Below are 17,155 nucleotides of genomic sequence, written 5' to 3'. Positions count from 1 at the left end.
GCCGACATCTGGCTTTTCCTAACGCATAAGTAACAGGAGCTGTAGGATGACCACACACGTCACTCTTTATCATGCATGACATGCAGGTCTGATGTAAACGATGTCTGTTCTTCACAGTTCACTTGAAGGAAAAAGTAATAGAAGAAACAAATATTATACAGTAAAAGGAAAAACCACTATGTAGTCATTTAACACAGAACTAAAGAGTAAAGACCGTCTGTTCTTGAGTAGAAGACACACAACATATGAATAGAAAATTAGCAGAGTAAACACCATCACACAGCAGTACTCGCCCAAATAGTGCGTATAAGTATTTCACCTTCAGCTCCAAAAGAAAACACTAAAATGATTTCCTATCATGAATTATAAGATTTTGTTTTGAACTTTGTATGTTCTCAATGTCTATTTTTTTCTGACCTTAATCTCTTATTGCCTTATCACCATCTTTTTAAAGAGATTATAAAGTATATTTTAAACTTGATCTACTTAAGCGTATATAACGTCCTCTAGCATTACAACTTGCTTAAATATACAAATTTAACTATTATTTAGAAAGAAAAACAAAAGGAGTACAGAATGCAACATTTACTACATACTTCACACATGACTGATATCTGCATTGTCTATTTTGCTCAATTATAACAAGCGTTCTCAGAACGGATATTTTGCAAAGAGTCAAATCTGATGTATTTTTCCTGCTTTCATTAAAGGGGACAGTGACCCGGCTTCTAAACGGCCTGAAAGTTAAGCTGAAGACTAAAAGCAACATGGTTATTTTTAGAGCTCTACAGGCATAAAAATACAGCACTAAACTGTGACCCGCAGCTATGCACAGTAGAGCATCACATCATGCGACAGACTTCACCTCAGCTGGGAGCGCATCTGTGGTGCTTCATTTCATTACCAAAGAGATGTCTAAATGCACTGAGGACCAGAATTCGTAGCTGCCGGCATCTTTTTCAAATAGACAGAGCCACATTCAAAAGGCAGACTATTATATAATTTGTGAAGATTAAATAGTAAGTTATTTTTGTCATTTCTTCTAGCTTACTTACAAGGTGAATTAATGAGAATTCTCTCCAAATGAAGACATCACAACCTCATTCCTAACATAGAAAGTTATTTATTTCAAATACAGTTTCAGTGGGTAAACAAGGACGCTCATTCCTTCAACAGGGGACACATCCAGGAGAACAAGATACGCCTGAGTAAAACACACCTTCAGCACCAGTTCAAGTAAACTCTTCGGAAACATCACGACATCGGATCCAACCACATAACAGGTATGCTTTAAACCTTTTCTGTACAAAAAAAAGTCAAAAGTACGTTTGTAGATAGCACTTTCCTATATGTTAATATTTTAAAGCCTCCTAAGAACTTTTAACAGCAAGTGTTAGTGTTATTTTCAGAAAATGTTCAGTCTGTAGATTGTCTCTGACTTTGTATATTTCATTTCTGCTTAGCTATTTAGTATTTTCAAAGCTTGGTTTTTGGCACTGACCTAGTTAGAAATTAAAAGACTTTAATCCATGTTCTAATCTTATTTTGACCTAGTATATCTAACCAGTGAAAAATTCATGCACTTTTCTGGCAAAATTATTGTAAAGAAACATATTTGCTCATCAGAACCATAACATTTTATGCAAATAAACAAGTGAGAATATTTCCATAGGCTAAAAATGCCACTTTTCAGCTGGATGAAATGGCCAAAATACGATTCCTACAAACCCACACACTATCCTGGCTCAGATGTAGTAACAAAGACTCTACTTCGAGAATTGAAGTGGCATCTAAAGGAGCGAGAGAGATTAATACAAGAGATTGAAAATGAACAAAAAGTGAAAAAAACAAGTGTGGATTACAACTGGCTGAGAAACCACCAGAATCCCCACATGACCATCCCAGCTTCTGAACAAAGACAACTTGAAGCTCTTTGCTCACAAGTTCAGCCTTGTCAAACTGGAACCATTCTCAGCAGGTAAAAATACTATGTTCTCTTCTTGTGATATTTGCTACTGTCAAGTCTAAGTGCCCCATACATTTAAACTGGAAATTGTATCCTATCATATAAATTCTTTAATCACATGTATCAAATCCCCAGCAACCTAAATCCCTAAGGAGAAGCTGGACAAAAATATCTGTTGTTATCTTACTGGCTAGGAAATGTTTTTACACCACATTCAAAAGTTCTTTACTAGAAGCATAACTTTAAAGCAACGTGCAGATTACTCAAAAGGTGGTTAACTACTATATGATTACATTTTATAAACTATACTTTGGAGATAAAGGGATATGACAAAAGAAACTTTCTGAATTCAATACTCATTACTGCTTTCCCTCTAGATTTCGAGAAGTTTTGGCAGAAAATGATGTACTGCCATGGGAAATAGTCTACATCTTCAAGCAAGTTCTGAAAGACTTCCTAAGCAGTACGGACAAAGGCGGGCAGCAGCAAGAGGGCTTGGAAGAGCCTCGGAGCACAGCCTGCGCGGCTCGTTCTCCGACCCCAGGTGAAAGCCCCAAGAGTCCAGACAAAGAGGAAATACCCACTATTTCAAGTTACGTAGACAAAAACACAAAGAACAGGTTCCCGACGTTCTCACACAGAATATGGAACCTACCATACTATTACCCATCAAGTTAAGTTACTTATAACCAGAGGAGTTTTTATGACCATGTTAGTACCAGAACTCTTAACATTAAGGATAAGAAAAAGTGATGTGACTTCATGTTTCTCTTTGTTGCAAGGTCAGAAGTTAGAATTCCCGTGGACGAAGCCTATGTTTTAAACAGTGTTCCTTTTTTAACCTCTCTAAAAATGCAATGTTTTCATTGAACAGTATGCTCTTAACTGTTTCCTAAATATTTTGAAAAAAGGTTTGAAGTGTTTTCTTATACCTCAAACACATCTCACAGGAACTAAGGCATTTTATTTAATATGAAATTTGACAACTTCTGTATGAAATTTAGATATTAACCCTGACTTTTATTCTAAAAGAAAGCTAAATATAGAATAAAATAAGAGACTAATGTGAATCTTATCTTTACAACATAACACTGAATCGTCTCCAGATCAGTCATTCTCAGAAGGGGAGGGGGAGGGGAAGACAGCGGCAAAGGAGGAAATAATGTGCAGTTGGAAAGTAAAGCGGTATTTCAGCCCAACGCTCAGATTCACTCTTAATCTCAACCAAAAATAAGGGAAAGTATAAAAAACGCAGCTCTATATTATAACAGTAAAAAGAAATGGACTGGTTTAACAACATTATAGTTGCCACTCAAAAACAAAAAATCAGTGCTCACATATCATTTAAACTGATATTACGTTCATTTAAAATAGCAAAATATTTAATACATAAAATTCAACATTCCATAATTTCAGTAAAGTAGGAAACTATTCATTAGTCAGATTTATTTTTATTATAAAGTGCTAGAATCTTTACCATTCTTAAAGGTAAGTCCAAAGAACCTAATGTCTGTAACTTTATATTTGGCGATTTGGGGGGCGCTTTTTTCATCTAAGAAGGAAAAAGAGGGGCTGGCCGGGTGGCACAGCAGTTAAGTTGGCACGTTCCACTTCGGCAGCCTGGGGTTCGCCAGTTCGGATCCCGGGTGTGGACATGGCACCACTTGGCAAGCCATGCTGGGGCAGGCGTCCCACTTATAAAGTAGAGGAAGATGGGCACGGATGTTAGCTCGGGGCCAGTCTCCCTCAGCAAAAAAGGAGGAAGACTGGTGGCAGATGTTAGCTCAGGGCTAATCTTTCTCAAAAAAAAAATAAAATAAAATGGAAAAAGAAATTCAAGATTGGAACTAAATATACACTCAAAAAAAAGACCCTTCTCACTCATTTTTTCTCTGCCCTCTTCGCCAACTTCTATACAATTCTGAACCGGCCTCAATTTGGTCTTAAATCCTAACCATGTAATAAATGGTGTCAATCTAACCAGGGTTTAATGAGACAAGGTAAACGGAAACATGGCCCCAAGTGGGTCTAAAATAAAAGACACCTCTCATTCCTGTTCCCTTTTTGTTCAGTTTTCATGACAACTCTCTATGGCTTCTTCAATCACTGTAAGATTTCTTAGAGGGAAACTATTTGTAAGAGACATAAATGTCCCCAAAAGTACATAACTGGTTATTGTTCAGTGGATATAGAAAGTAGCGAACAAGAGTTTCAATACTGCCTTAATGGTGAGAACAAAATTTTTGCTTTAAACAGAACTTGGAGTCTGTCTATGAAATGCAGTACTACAACTGGCAACCTCGCCGTGCATATCAGGAAATATACACCAGAAAGAGGCCGAAAACATTTCATTCTCCCTCCAAGGCACCTCAAATAGCTACTGAACAAAAGAAATGACTAAGCCCACAGCACTTTCAAAGGAGGGCCATTCTCCCGGTTCAGATGGGAAGAAGATAATTTTTCTAAGTATCTCTTATCCGAAAGCTTCCACTGACTGAAGAAGCTGTAGACGGTTACGCCATCCCACTAACACAGGCTGAAAGTGACCCTGGGCCACTCTAGGTCACCACAAGACAGTTAACTCTACAATCAGACTTCAAAAGGGAGTGGAAAAATACAGTGAGTTTTAGCATTCCTTCTGAGCTTCTACCTCTCACTTTGTTTTTGGCAATAACCTATAACCATGCTTCCTGTGACAGCATCAGTGCACATAATTTAAAACTATAATTGTATCTAGAAAATCTACAAATCAAATAGAAGTTTTAACACAAATAACTTCCTGAACATTAAGAGATCCATGCTTTTATACATGGGCTGTTTACGGTACCTCAAGTTGACAAAGGAGTGAGGGTTAAAAATAAAAGGGGGGTGCAGACGGAGGAGAGGACTAATAGGAAAGCTTCAGGTATGTTTTATAAAGAGAAAGCAGTATTGGCACAGTAGCTAAAAGTTTTGGCTAGGAAATAATAAAGATTAAATATACTAATCCATGTAAAAGTATTCCGCATACCTAACACATAGTAAGCTCTCAAAAGTTAGCATTATTAACCAGCCCAATCCATTTAATAACATGAAAGTCACTCTTCTACATGCGAGGCACTGGGCTAAACACTGTATGTATATTCTCACTTAATCCTAACCTTGAAAGTAGGTGATGTTATTCCCATTTGACAGATGAGCAAACAGCCTCAGACCTGTTCAATGCCTGGCCCAATATCAGAGACAGTAAACAGCAGAGCTGGGATTCACATCAGTCTGTCAGGCCCCCGCACGGCCTCCAGCCCCAACTTACCCTCTGAGCTCCAAACCAGAGCCAACTGCCCACCTGACACCTCTTCCTCAATGCCCAGAGGCAACTTAAAGCAACATGCTCCAAACCAGTCACAGAGGTTTGTTTTCTAAAAGGATAAATAAAATTCACAAGGGAACAAAGGAATCAACACACACACACAAAAAAAGTGTTTAACTCTTCAAACATTTCAACTAGCGTTTTCTATCTCAGTAAACGCCAACACTGCCAATTCACCCAATTGTACAAGCCAGAAACCTAAGAACATTCTGAGCCCTTTGAGATGGAGGAGGTGCCAAAACACATCACTAATAGACAAGACCTGGGGCATGTGAAAGTGCTTTAGAGGAGGAAAAAAACTTGAAATAGACTAGAGAGACTGGGAAAGAAGGTGGGGGAGGACTTCTGTAGCCATGGAGGCCGAGGCCATCAGGGACTTCTTCAAGGAGCAGACATCTGCACAGGGCCCCGAATGATGGATGGAGCCTGTCAGGCAAAGGAGGAAACAGGGCAGAGGGAGGAGAAAGAGGGCAGGCACTCCAGGCAAAAGAAAGAGTAGATGCAGAAGCCCCAAGCCCAAGGGGGAAATGAGTTTGGTATCTTCAGGACACAGGGAAATGCCAGTGTGACCGGGGGCAGCGCCAGAGCACCAGGAGATGAGTCAGACGCCAGATGGAGCACGCTCAGCAGCCCACAATACAGCCTGTATTTTGTTCAAACAGCCGTCTATCCCACAGAAAGACAAATATGTGCTCAAAGAACCCTAGGTATGAATGTTTACTCAAGAATTTGTTCATTCAACGAATATTAACTGAGCATCTACATCACGCAGGTATTCTTCTAGGTGCTAGAATAAATCACTGGAAGCCAGGAGACCAAAATAGAAGGCTTTTGCGATAATCCTGGCAAGAGACGATGGTGGTTTATTTAGTCCAGGGTAGTGACAGTGTAAACAGTGACACACACTCTTATTCTGGAAATATTTTATGGTACAGTTGGCAGGATATTCTGATTTCTACTGGATTAACTGTATACACTCACACACACACACACACCCCCCCTCAGGGAAATGAGCCATGGTCAGAGGAGTAAGGCAGATTTTATGGTTCAATCAGGCAGGAGTGGATGAGGAAGCAACTCCCATCACTCCTAGAGTAAGGACGCAGCACACTGTAAGCACACACAGTGCAGACCTACTAAGGCAGTCCATCCATCCACACAACCATCTGCGTTCCCAGCACACACCGGGTGCTGCACTACCAGGTGGAGATTCTGTGAGAATAAAACTGAACACCCTCAAGAAGTTCCTGGGTGGGGAAAACAACACAAAACAATTCCATACAAGTACTAAGAGATGACATACGGGACATTACGCAAACAAGTGTTTACTTTAAGTGGGCTCACAACTTAAAGCCAGTGCTTGGTTTCCCTCTGATCCTTCCAGCTGTCCATTCTCAGTCTCAAAGGACTCATTCCACCTCATCAACTTCTAAACATCCAAGTGCTCCAGGCCTGGGTCCTTGGACTTCTTCTCTCTCTGCATCCACCCACTGGGATCTATCACCCAGAGTCTGGGAGATCTCATCTCATCGGGCTGAGAACCTTAAATTCACAAATGCCTAGGCTCCAGCCAGACTTCTTTCCTCAATTCCAGACTGCCGACAGTTACTGTTGTCTAACAGGAATTTCAAAGTTAACATGTTCAAAATCAAACTCATGGTATTCCCCCATAAACTAGTTCCTCCTGCAGTCTTGCCTTTCTTGGTTGATGGCAACACCTTCCAGATGCTCAGCCAAAAACTTTGGTGTCACCCATGATTGCTTCCCCCCTCATATTCCATATCCAATCCAGCTACAAAGTCCTCGACTCTGTCCTAGGAACATATCCTAAATTGCACCACTGCTTACCACCTCCACTGCTACCATCCTGGCCTAAGCCCTTGTCCCCTCTCTTGCTTGGATGATGTATTACTGAGGGTTCTCCAGAGAAACAGAACCGACAGGATGTGGAGAGAGAGAGAGAGAGACTAATTTTAAGGAATTAGCTCATGCAGTCGTAGACGTGCAAGTTCACAGGCTGCAGGGCAGGCCAGCAGTTTCAGTCCAAGTCTAAAGGGAGTCAGCACGCAGAAGGGCAGAAGGCCTCCTTGCTCAGCGGAGGTCGTAGGTGTTTAAGTCTTCAGCTAATTGCATGAGGCCCACCCACATTATGGGGGGTAATCAGCTTTACTCACAATCCACCAATTTAAATGTTAATCTCATCCCAAAAAACGCCTTCACAGAAACATCCAGAATAATGCTTGACCACATATCTGGACACCATGGTGCTACCAAGTTGACACATAAAGTTGATATCACAGATGACATCAACAGACTCTTGCCTGATCTCCCTGTTCCTACCTGGGCCCCCTTCAATCCATGCCACACAGCAGTGATCCTGTTACAGCCGCAAGTCACATCATGCCACAGCTCGCTCAAAACCCCAAAGCACCCCACTGGCTCCCGCACTGCCTCAGACAAAGCAGCAGAGCTCCCACCAAGGTGTAAGACAGAACTCTGGATCTAGCTCCCCGTTCCCTCCCTGACCTCATCGACCATCCCCCTCTCAGTCACTCTACTCCAGTGCAGGGAGGAGACAGAGAAGAGAAAGTCAGATGTTTTTAATTAATCGGAAAATTACCTAATAACTAAATTTGTTAAAGAGACAAAAAGGTTTTTAAAAAACATGGACTTAGGGGCCAGCCCGGTGGCACAGTGGTTAAGTTCATACACTCTGCTTCAGTGGCCCAAGGCTCGAGGGTTCAGATGCCAGGTTCAGAGCTAAAAATGAGTTTGATTTTGATCAAGCTATGCTGTGGTGGCATCCCACATACAAAACAGAGGAAGACTGGCAGAGCTGTTAACTCAGGGACAATCTTCCTCACCAAAAACAAACAAACAAACAAACAAACCATGGACTTTGTGGGTAAATAGAAAATAGGAATCCTCAGTGGGTAACACAACCATACACTAACATGTACCCCAGGCCTAAATACTGAAAGGCAACAAGGAAAAAGTAATATGCTTTGGAGTTAAACACATCCATTTTCCAACATAAACAGATGTGTGGACTGGAGTAAGTTTCTCAACTTATCTGATCCCTGATTCTCCCAGCTATAAAATGGGACTTCCCATCTGTCAAGAGGACTGAGACTGGTTGTACTGCCCACGTCACCCAATACAACGCCCACCACAGTAGGCATGCTCCTTACAGCAAGACTCACCAAGAAGGAAAAGTGACACTCAGAAGAAAGGCACCAGGTGAAGCGCCAGCAGACAACGGCAGCCTGAAAGCTTTGTGTGTGAAGTTTCTCTGGGACAAAGTACACTGTCAGGTGCTGGAAATCAAAGACACAAAAGTGAGAACGAAGCCAGACTGTCAGGAGCCAGGAGTTCCCGTGAGCTATGAAGACAGGAGAGTGCACGTAGAAGCGCAAAGAAACACTGGCAGAAGACAGCGGGAGCGCTGCAAGGCCCCCAGCCACAGGCGGAGGGCTGTGGACGGCACTCCAAAGGAAAGCTTCACCGAAGGAAAACGCTCAAAATGGCCTAACACCGCCGCTAAGTTTTTCTTTATCACACGCTAAGGTGAAGAAACAGGAACGTAAAGATAGAAGAAAGCATTCTCCACAATCAAACAAAAGGAGTAAAATAGTGTGGAGAACAAGGAGGAAATCCATAACATCATTGAAAATACACCTTACGAACCATTCGACTCCCCACCTGTACTTCACCAATCCCTCCCAACTCCCAGTACAGTCGACCCTCTGTATCCGCGGCTTCCACATCCACGGATTCAACCCTGTACTATGCTCAGGAGAGCCACAGCTGGGGAACCTGCAGATACCAAGGGACAACTGTACTCTCCAGCCTCTCACAACCGGAACTCAAGCACAAAGGAACTCACACTGTGACTCTGTACTCAGCACACAGACACACGTCCGTCTCACAGAACAATCCTCATCTGAACCACCCACGATACACTCTGGTATTTTCTATTTCTCTTCTTTTTTTAATGCAGGTGGTAACTACTCATATGACTCACTAAGCCAATTTAACAACACTCTCACAGATGGGATTCCAGCGACTCAATGCAAGCTCATCTTAGCACTGAGCGACTGTCCTCCCAAATACGTTTCCACTATGTGATATCCCACGCCTGTAAAGCCTGCCTTCCCCTATGTCAAATGTTTTCTCACCAACATCAAAACCACACCCAAAACTCTCCTTTACTGGAAAGACATCATTTAACAAGTATCTGAGCATCTGCCGTGTGGCAGGCACTGTGGCTGACAATGCTGCATGGTCAGCTCACTCGAAATCTGAATCCAGCTCTCCCACTGTGTTAGTTTCCTGTTGCTGCCACAGCAAGTTACCACAAGTTCACCAGTGTAAAATGCAAATTTATTATCTCATAGTTTCTTTAAATCAGAAGTCCAGATGGACTCAGCTGGGTCCTCTGCTTAGGGTCACACAAGGCCCAAATCAAGGTGTTAAGCAGAGCTGCATTCCCTGCCAGAGGCCAGAGGTTGTTGGCCAAATTCAGTTCCTTGAAGTTGTAGGACTGACATCCCCATTTCCTTGCCAGCTGTCAGCCGGGATCCAGTTTTTGCTCTTAGCTTTCCACATTCCTTCTCATGCTTTCCATGTGGCCCCCTCTAGCAATGACCAGTCAAGTCTTTCTCATGTTTCAAATCCCTCACACCAGTCAGAGAAGGTCTCCACTTCTGAGGGCTCATGTTATTCAATTAGATAATCCAGGCAATCTCCCTATTTTAGGATCTGCAAAATCCCTTTCACGACGTAACATAACATATTCACAGGTTCCAGAGGACATCTTGGGGGGTCATTCTACCTAGATGACCATTTATTACAGGAAAGCGGGCACGTCACTTTACCACCCAAGTCTGTTTCCTCATCTATAACATCAAGATAATGCCGTCAACCTCAAAGGGTTGTCTCAGGGATTAAATAACATAACTATACAGTCATGCATCTCATAACGATGGGGATACACTCCGAGAAATGCTTTGCCGGGCAATTTTGTCCTTGTGCAAACATCATAGAGTGTACATACACAAACCTAGATGGTATAGCCTACTACACACCTAGGCTCTATGGTACTAATCTTATGGGACTACCACCATATATGCAGTCTGTCATTGACCGAAACATCATTATGTGACACGACTGTATTTAATCGAGTGCCTACTACATGCTAGAACCTCTGACATCAGATATACAGGTGTTAAGGGCCCAGGAAGGTACTTCCACAGGAATTACTAATCACAGACTCACAGATAGGCAAACATAACACTGTTTGCCTGCCACTTGTTAAGTACAGAAGTTGAAATATTTATGGCTATTTTACAAAGTAATTCTATATATGTTGATTGTAATAATTTTGAAAATAGGGCTTGTATTTTGTCTTTTTCCATTATCCTGGAAATTCATTTTCATTGATTTAACAAAAGTCTCCATCCATGAAGGACTGGAAATTTTAAAAACTGGTCCTTAGTGGGGCCGGCCCCGTGGCGAAGTGGTTAAGTTCATGCACTCCACTTCTGCGGCCCAGGGCTTCACCAGTTCAGATCGTGGGCGTGGACATGGCACCATTCATCAGGCCATGCCAAGGCGGTGTCCCACACAGCACAACCAAAGGCACTCACAACTAGAATATACAACTATGTACTGGGGGCTTTGGGGAGAAGAAGAAGAAGAAAAGATGAAAATTGACAACAGTTGTTGGCTCAGGTGCCAACCTTAAAAAAAAAGAAAACCGGTCTTTCGTAGTTAAAAAGACATTTAAATCTATACTTTTCATGTCTGACAAGGTCAATAATAATTTACTTCCAGTACCACAACGAGTTATTCAAAAGCAACACTGTTCTGCCCGTTAAGTCTCGGGAGCAAGCAGGTAAGGAGGGGAGGTGGCCGCGAGATCATTCACCAGAGTAATTCAAGGAAACAGAGTGTGCAAAACATGAACAAAACAACCACTCTAGAGCTACACAAGGGTCTCCTTGTCCTCTCCCTGCCTCCAAGAAACAAATTTAACAAATATCCCAAGTTGCGCTTGACTCTACAAAGGCTTGAAACAGCCCAAGAAAACCTGACCTATACTCCAAACCCATCGACTAGGTCAGATGAGGCCAACGAAAAAGAGTAACTTAAAAAAACTGAAAAACAAAAACCACCCTCTCAACTGTAGAGGGTATGGAACTTGGGGGGAGGAGGACCAAGCAGCAATGCCGATACTCCAAGCTGTGGGTACTTCCGCACAGGCCTGCTTTACAGGCAGCAGGTGTTTCTACTCACCAGATCTAGGTCTCCGAAAAACAAAAGGCATCCTCTTGCCTTTTTACTTCCACCAAAATCACGTGAAAAGATTAACTGACAGCAGCTACTTAAGGCAAAGAATAGTGGGAGGAGGAATGTCAAGAAAACTGAACAAATGTCCAGCATTCATCCTCCTGGGTATTTACCCAAAGGAGTTGGAAACTTTCGAACCCACAAAAACCTGCACAGGAATGTTTACAGCAACTTTTTTTCATAACTGCCAAAACTTGGAAGCCACCAAGATATCCTTGGTGAATGGATAAAACACAATGTGGTCAATCCAGACAACGGAATAGTACGCAGCACTAAAAAGAAATGCTTTATCAAGTCCCAAAAAGACATGGAGGAACCTTAACTGCATATTACTAAGTGAAAGAAGCCATTCTGAAAAAGCTACATACCGTTCAATTCCAACCGTAAGACATTCTGGAAAACGCAAAACTAAAGAGATGATAAAAAGATCAGTAGTTGCCAGGGGGTTTGGGGGAAGAAAAAGATGAAGAGGCAGGACACAGAGAACTCTCAGGGCAGTGAAACTACTCTGTGTGATACTAATGGTGGACCCACGTCATTACACATCTGTCCACACCCACAGACGGTACAACACCAAGCGCGAACCCTAGTCTCAACTATTATTATTAATAATAATGAGCCATATTGGTTCATCAGGTGGAACGAATGTACCACACTAAAGCAAGACATTAACAATAGGGGAAACTGGTGGGGGAGCAGGAGGTACATGAAACTCTGTACTTCCCTCTCAATTTTTCTGTAAACTTACACTGCTCTAAAAAATAAAGTCCATTAATTAAAAAAACCTAAAAACGGAACCAAGCTCTCAGAGCGGCTCTGCTTCCGGTGGGGCCAAGTTAAGTGGTCCAGGTCACGGGATGGGGCTTGTTTGGTGGCCAGCCGGCTTTGGGATGGCCGGGCATCTCCAGGGTGGCCACGTCCAGGAACGTGGTCCAGCCGGGTCTCAGGGCAGCCCAGTTCTCGTGGTGCGGGCCCCGCAGCTGCCCCAGGCCTCGCCCCCACCGCCTACCTTCCGGACACCGCCCGCTGGGCCTGGGCCTGGGCCTGGGCCTGGGCCTGGGCCGAGCCGGGGGCCGCAGGGTGGGCACCGGGGCCCGCGGCCCTGCGCTGCGCCTCATCCCTGGCCGCCTCGGCCGGGAAGGCGGGCGGCGCGCCCAGCAGCTCCACATTGGCCACGGTCTTGCCGATGGTGAACCAGTCGTTGATCTGGTCCACGGTCAGCTTGCGCAGCATGTTCACGGCTGGGCGTCGCGCCGCCTCAACCAACCGCCCTCAGAGCGGCGGGAACAGGCGACCACTGGAACGCGACGGGGTGACGTGCGACGGCGTGACGTGCGACGGCGTGCCCACGGCCCCGCCCCCGCTCCAGGCCCTCCAATCAGAGCGCGCTACGAGTCTGCGCAACCTGGCCTCATGCCGCCGGCCCCGCCCCTCCGCGCTAGGCCTGCCGGGAGCGCAAGGCGGGCAGCAGCGGTAGCAAGGCCTGGCTGTGTTGCTCTTGCATGCGCACATCCTGAGTCTTATCCCGCCCCAGTTCCTGGTCAGCGAAAGGAGCCCCTCAGAGCCCCTCGGCCTTCCACGGCCAGGCCGAGGCATCAGCGTACCTGGATGTGCAAGAGTACGGCTTCGAGTCTCTCTGTCCTCTCTAAGAGCTGCTACATCTGAGGTTTGGCGCTTCAGCCGACGAGGGACGGGCATCTGGTGAGCACCTGCGGTGTGCCCATCGCAGCACAGGGCGGCGGGGTACCGTGCTGACAGGCCTTGGCGTGGCAGTTGAAAGGCAAAGCACAGGAGGGATTTGAGTTTGTGTTGTCGGGGTAAACGACTGGCGGCTGGACTGGAACACCTTGCACCTAATTTGGGGGAGGAGAGCCAGGAGGTCAGGGACGCCTTCGTGGAGAAAATGGCACCTGAGTGGACACCTGCAGGATAACCAGCCCAGTGAAGGAGGACTCAGAGAGACAGTCACAGGGGAAGGTGGTCGAGATGCAGGTAACCGTAATGCCTGAGTTGAGGGCCTGGAGGAAGTTCTGCCGGGCCAGACAACTAAACTGAATTCATCTTCCTCCTTCCTAAACCTGCATCTCAGGTGCAGTGTCCTACACACAGCTGGACGGAAACAGGCAGCCAGAGGTGCAGATGTGGAGGTCGTCAGCAAAAGGATGGTGGTTAATACCCTGAGAACAGCTGAAATGGTCCACACCCAGCTCTGGAAAAGTGAAGTGGAGGACTGAACCCTAGGAAACAGCCTGAAAGAAAGGGCAGAGGGGAAAAAAAATACAGCAAGGTATACAAAGGAAGGAAGGCAACAGGGAGAATCAGAAGAGTGGCATGACTCCCTGCTCCACCCCCCCCCCCCCCCCCGCATGCGGTCAGTGCCCAGTGCAGTGTGGGCTCCTTGGAAAGAGCCCTATGAAAGAATGTGAAGAGGGCATCCGGAGCATCGCACTGACTAACATTGTGAAGTCCAACCAGTTAAGGACTGGAAAATGCCCGGACAGTGGCAAATAAGAGGTCATCTTGAGAACGGTGTGAACAGAAGTCAGACTAGGTGGGGGTTGAGCTATTTGTGCCTCACAAAAAATGAGGCGGGGATCGAGGCACTGAGCCAGGAGTCCCAGGTCCAAATCCTGTCCAAACCACTAATTTGTATTATGAGTTCTGGACCTCATATTTTCCAGATACTGCAGCCTCCATAAGTGCCCCTCACACACACATTTTTTGGCAGAGAAAAAGAATTTGTTTTTCAATAAATAAAAAATGTAATCATAAAGTCATTGAGATTCTTAGTATGTCATTGAGCATTGACTGGAAAATGTTGCAGCTTCATACCTTATGTGAATGCTAGCACATGTTCTTAATTTCACAAAATATATTGAAACCACTTGACACAACTCTGGAACTCACGTTTGTGTTTCCTAATAACGTTACTGTTCCCACATGCTATCATCCTTTGTTGATGTCACAATGAAGATGTTTTTAAGTGGAAGTTGCTGTTTTTCTGAAGAGGGTTCCTCTCACGCGATATTTTCCATAGGGCTTTTTGTATGTTCTTTGATCTTTTGGGGTTACTATCTCCCTCAGTCCTGTTGGGTTTTGAGTTTTTAACTGCAGTTTAAGGACACTGTCTTGATGCTTCTTCAGTTTCTAAGTTTGTTCTCATCACTTGCCATTCTCCTGACTTAACGTTAGTTAACATTCTGTGTCACTGAACGGCTTTGCCCCCCTTCATGTGATTCAGTAGCTCTTGATGCTCCATGCTCACTTGGCCCAGGTCATCTTGCATTCCTGTTCAAAGAGACAGATTGACAGTTCTTAATAGGCTTGTAGACATCTAGGCCAGAGTATGTGGAAAGGCCCCCAAAGGCCTCCCGGGCCTTGGTGGAGATTTTGCGTATTTGCATTCCCAGAGCAGCTAGAGCTGCAGACCTAAAGGAAAAGCAAACAGCTGAGAGCAATTACATACGATGTTGATGCCATTAAGCAGCACTCTTGATAAAGTGCGAAAAGCCATGCCCAGAGTACCTTCATGTCTTCCCTGACCCTCTCACCCACAAAATGCAGCATTCTGCACTTTGCATAAATCTGCTGGAGTGGCCCTTTCTTTAAATATTTTGTTTTCCTCAAAGATGTGTTTTTCATAGGATTTTTTGGATTAGCAACTAAAAGCCATTAAAATTCTGTTGAGCTCAAGTTGTGTTTGAAGTTCAGAAACTTTCTCCTGAAATAGCTTACAATGATGCTCTTAAATTTCTTAAATGCTTGTTGTTGTCCTCAGCAGTTTTCTAACTCATTATAAGTTTAAAACATTCTTTTTAAACAGTGGTTCTCAATCCCAGTCCGTATCACAGGACCCCTTTACACTCTTAAAAATTACTGAAGATCCTAGAGAGCTTTTGTTTATGTGGGTTATGTCTACTTTATTAGGGATTACAACTGAGACATTTTGTTTATTAATTTTAAAATATCAATAATAAAACCATTTGGTGTTAAAGAGAATATTTTATGAGAAATTACTGTGTTTACCCTCCAAAATTTGTGTGTGTGAGAAGAGTAACACTTTCTCATTTTACAGATCTCTTAATGTCTGCCTTAATAGAAGACAGCTACATTCTCCTATCTGTTTCTATATTCATTCTGTTGAGACGTGACACATCAGCCTCTGGAAAACTCCAGTGTACACTTGTGAGACAATTCTAATTAAAAAGAAAAATAACATCTTACCCTTACTACAAAAATAGTTTTGACCCCCAGAGGGCCTTCGAAACCCCCAAAGCACACTTTGAGAACCATTACCCTAAAATGGCAAGCGTTTCAAGTTGCGCCTGCAGCTTCATTTGATCCCAGGCTTTTTTCCCTTCGAAGCGGGACTATGTTCGTTTCTCTTCCTTCCTGCATCCCCATCTTCCTTCTCAGCTCACTTTCCTTCTGCCTGAATAATGAACATTGATTTTTTTTTAACTGTAGATCTGCTGGTGATTATTCCTCAATCTTAGGTTACCTGAAATGTCTTCATTTCACATTCTTTACTGAATGCTAATTTCTGTATGCATAGATTTCTAGACTGGCATTTATGTTAATATTTTCTATTTGTCTTTAGTTTTCTATGGTTTTATTATGAGGTTTCAAAGTGTTAGTATATTTTCACTTAGCTGCCTGCTTGGTTTCTATAATGGTTTTTAAATCTTCGGTGTGATTTGTTTTCCATCACTTTTGGAAAATTATCAGTCAGCAATTCTCTCTTCGAATATTTCTGCCCCATCTCTCTCTCATTTCCTTCTAAGCTCCAATTACATGTATGATGGACTTTCTGACTGTATCCTCTCTCATCTCCTCTTCTGTCTCTCTCTGCTTCTGAATGGTTTCCTCTAACCTATCTTCCAATTCAGTAACTCATCTGTTTAATCTGCTGCTAAACCCATCCAATTTCTATTTAGCTCAAATCGGCTAAGTGGTATTTTGTTTCGTTTTTTACAATTTCCAGTTTTTTGCTTAAATTATCAGTCTTATTTTTTATTTTCTTGCACATACTAAGCACGGTTATTTTTAAAGTCAGTGTCTGTTAGGTCCAGCGTCCGGAGCCCCTGTAGAAGTTTTCATACTGTCCATTGAGTAGAATTACTATGCACAGAACAGATGGATAAAAATACGCAGAGCGAAAAGTTGACAATACAAAGAGAAACGGCAAGAAAACCACAGGGACAGGAGACTCGACTGCTCGGCCTTTAACACAGCAAGCAAAAATGGCCCCTTTTTCAGGTTGACCAACTGGTCCGCTTCGTCCAGGACCTTCAGGTTTCAGCACTGAAAGTCCCGTGTCCCGGACAAACCCGGAAGGTTAGTCGCCGTATCACGACACACACCCGCAACGCCGCCTCCCCGACCCCTTCCCCAGGCGCTCTGCCAGCCTGGCCTCCCCGGCCCGCGTCCACACCGACAACACGCGGGCGGCCGCTGGGGGCGCTGTGGTGCGCAGGCGCAGGCTTGGA

General features: G+C 43.9%; 2 protein-coding genes across 4 annotated transcripts in view; one reads left to right on the top strand and one right to left on the bottom strand.

Annotated features, from left to right (window-relative positions):
* TDRD9 (tudor domain containing 9) overlaps positions 1-13,000 on the bottom strand; it is a 119,729-nt gene extending 106,729 nt beyond the window's left edge. For 2 of the 3 annotated variants that reach the window (XM_070593444.1, XM_070593446.1), the window contains exon 1: positions 12,676-13,000. In XM_070593444.1, the coding sequence (XP_070449545.1) occupies positions 12,676-12,899 (224 nt within the window). In that variant the 5' untranslated portion in view covers positions 12,900-13,000. The remainder of the gene's footprint in view (positions 1-12,675) is intronic. The other variant, XM_070593445.1, reaches the window with a different exon arrangement.
* RD3L (RD3 like) lies at positions 857-3,052 on the top strand. Its single transcript, XM_008541000.2, has 4 exons — positions 857-1,019; positions 1,177-1,283; positions 1,673-1,978; positions 2,344-3,052. The coding sequence occupies exons 3-4, from the start codon at positions 1,680-1,682 to the stop codon at positions 2,642-2,644; spliced, it is 600 nt and encodes a 199-aa protein (XP_008539222.1). The 5' UTR covers positions 857-1,019; positions 1,177-1,283; positions 1,673-1,679; the 3' UTR covers positions 2,645-3,052.
* Positions 13,001-17,155: the final 4,155 nt, after the last annotated feature.

This window comes from Equus przewalskii, chromosome 25, assembly GCF_037783145.1.
Source record: "Equus przewalskii isolate Varuska chromosome 25, EquPr2, whole genome shotgun sequence".
Classification (NCBI taxonomy): domain Eukaryota; kingdom Metazoa; phylum Chordata; class Mammalia; order Perissodactyla; family Equidae; genus Equus; species Equus przewalskii.
The sequence above is the reverse complement of the archived record's forward strand: the minus strand, read 5'-3'. Positions and strand labels throughout refer to the sequence as shown.

Excerpts from the sequence above, each read along its gene's own strand:
- RD3L (XM_008541000.2), top strand. The coding sequence starts at position 1,680 with ATGCCACTTTTCAGCTGGATGAAATGGCCAAAATACGATTCCTACAAA. Across the intron at positions 1,979-2,343 it reads ACTGGAACCATTCTCAGCAG|ATTTCGAGAAGTTTTGGCAG; the intron begins GTAAAAATACTA and ends CTTTCCCTCTAG.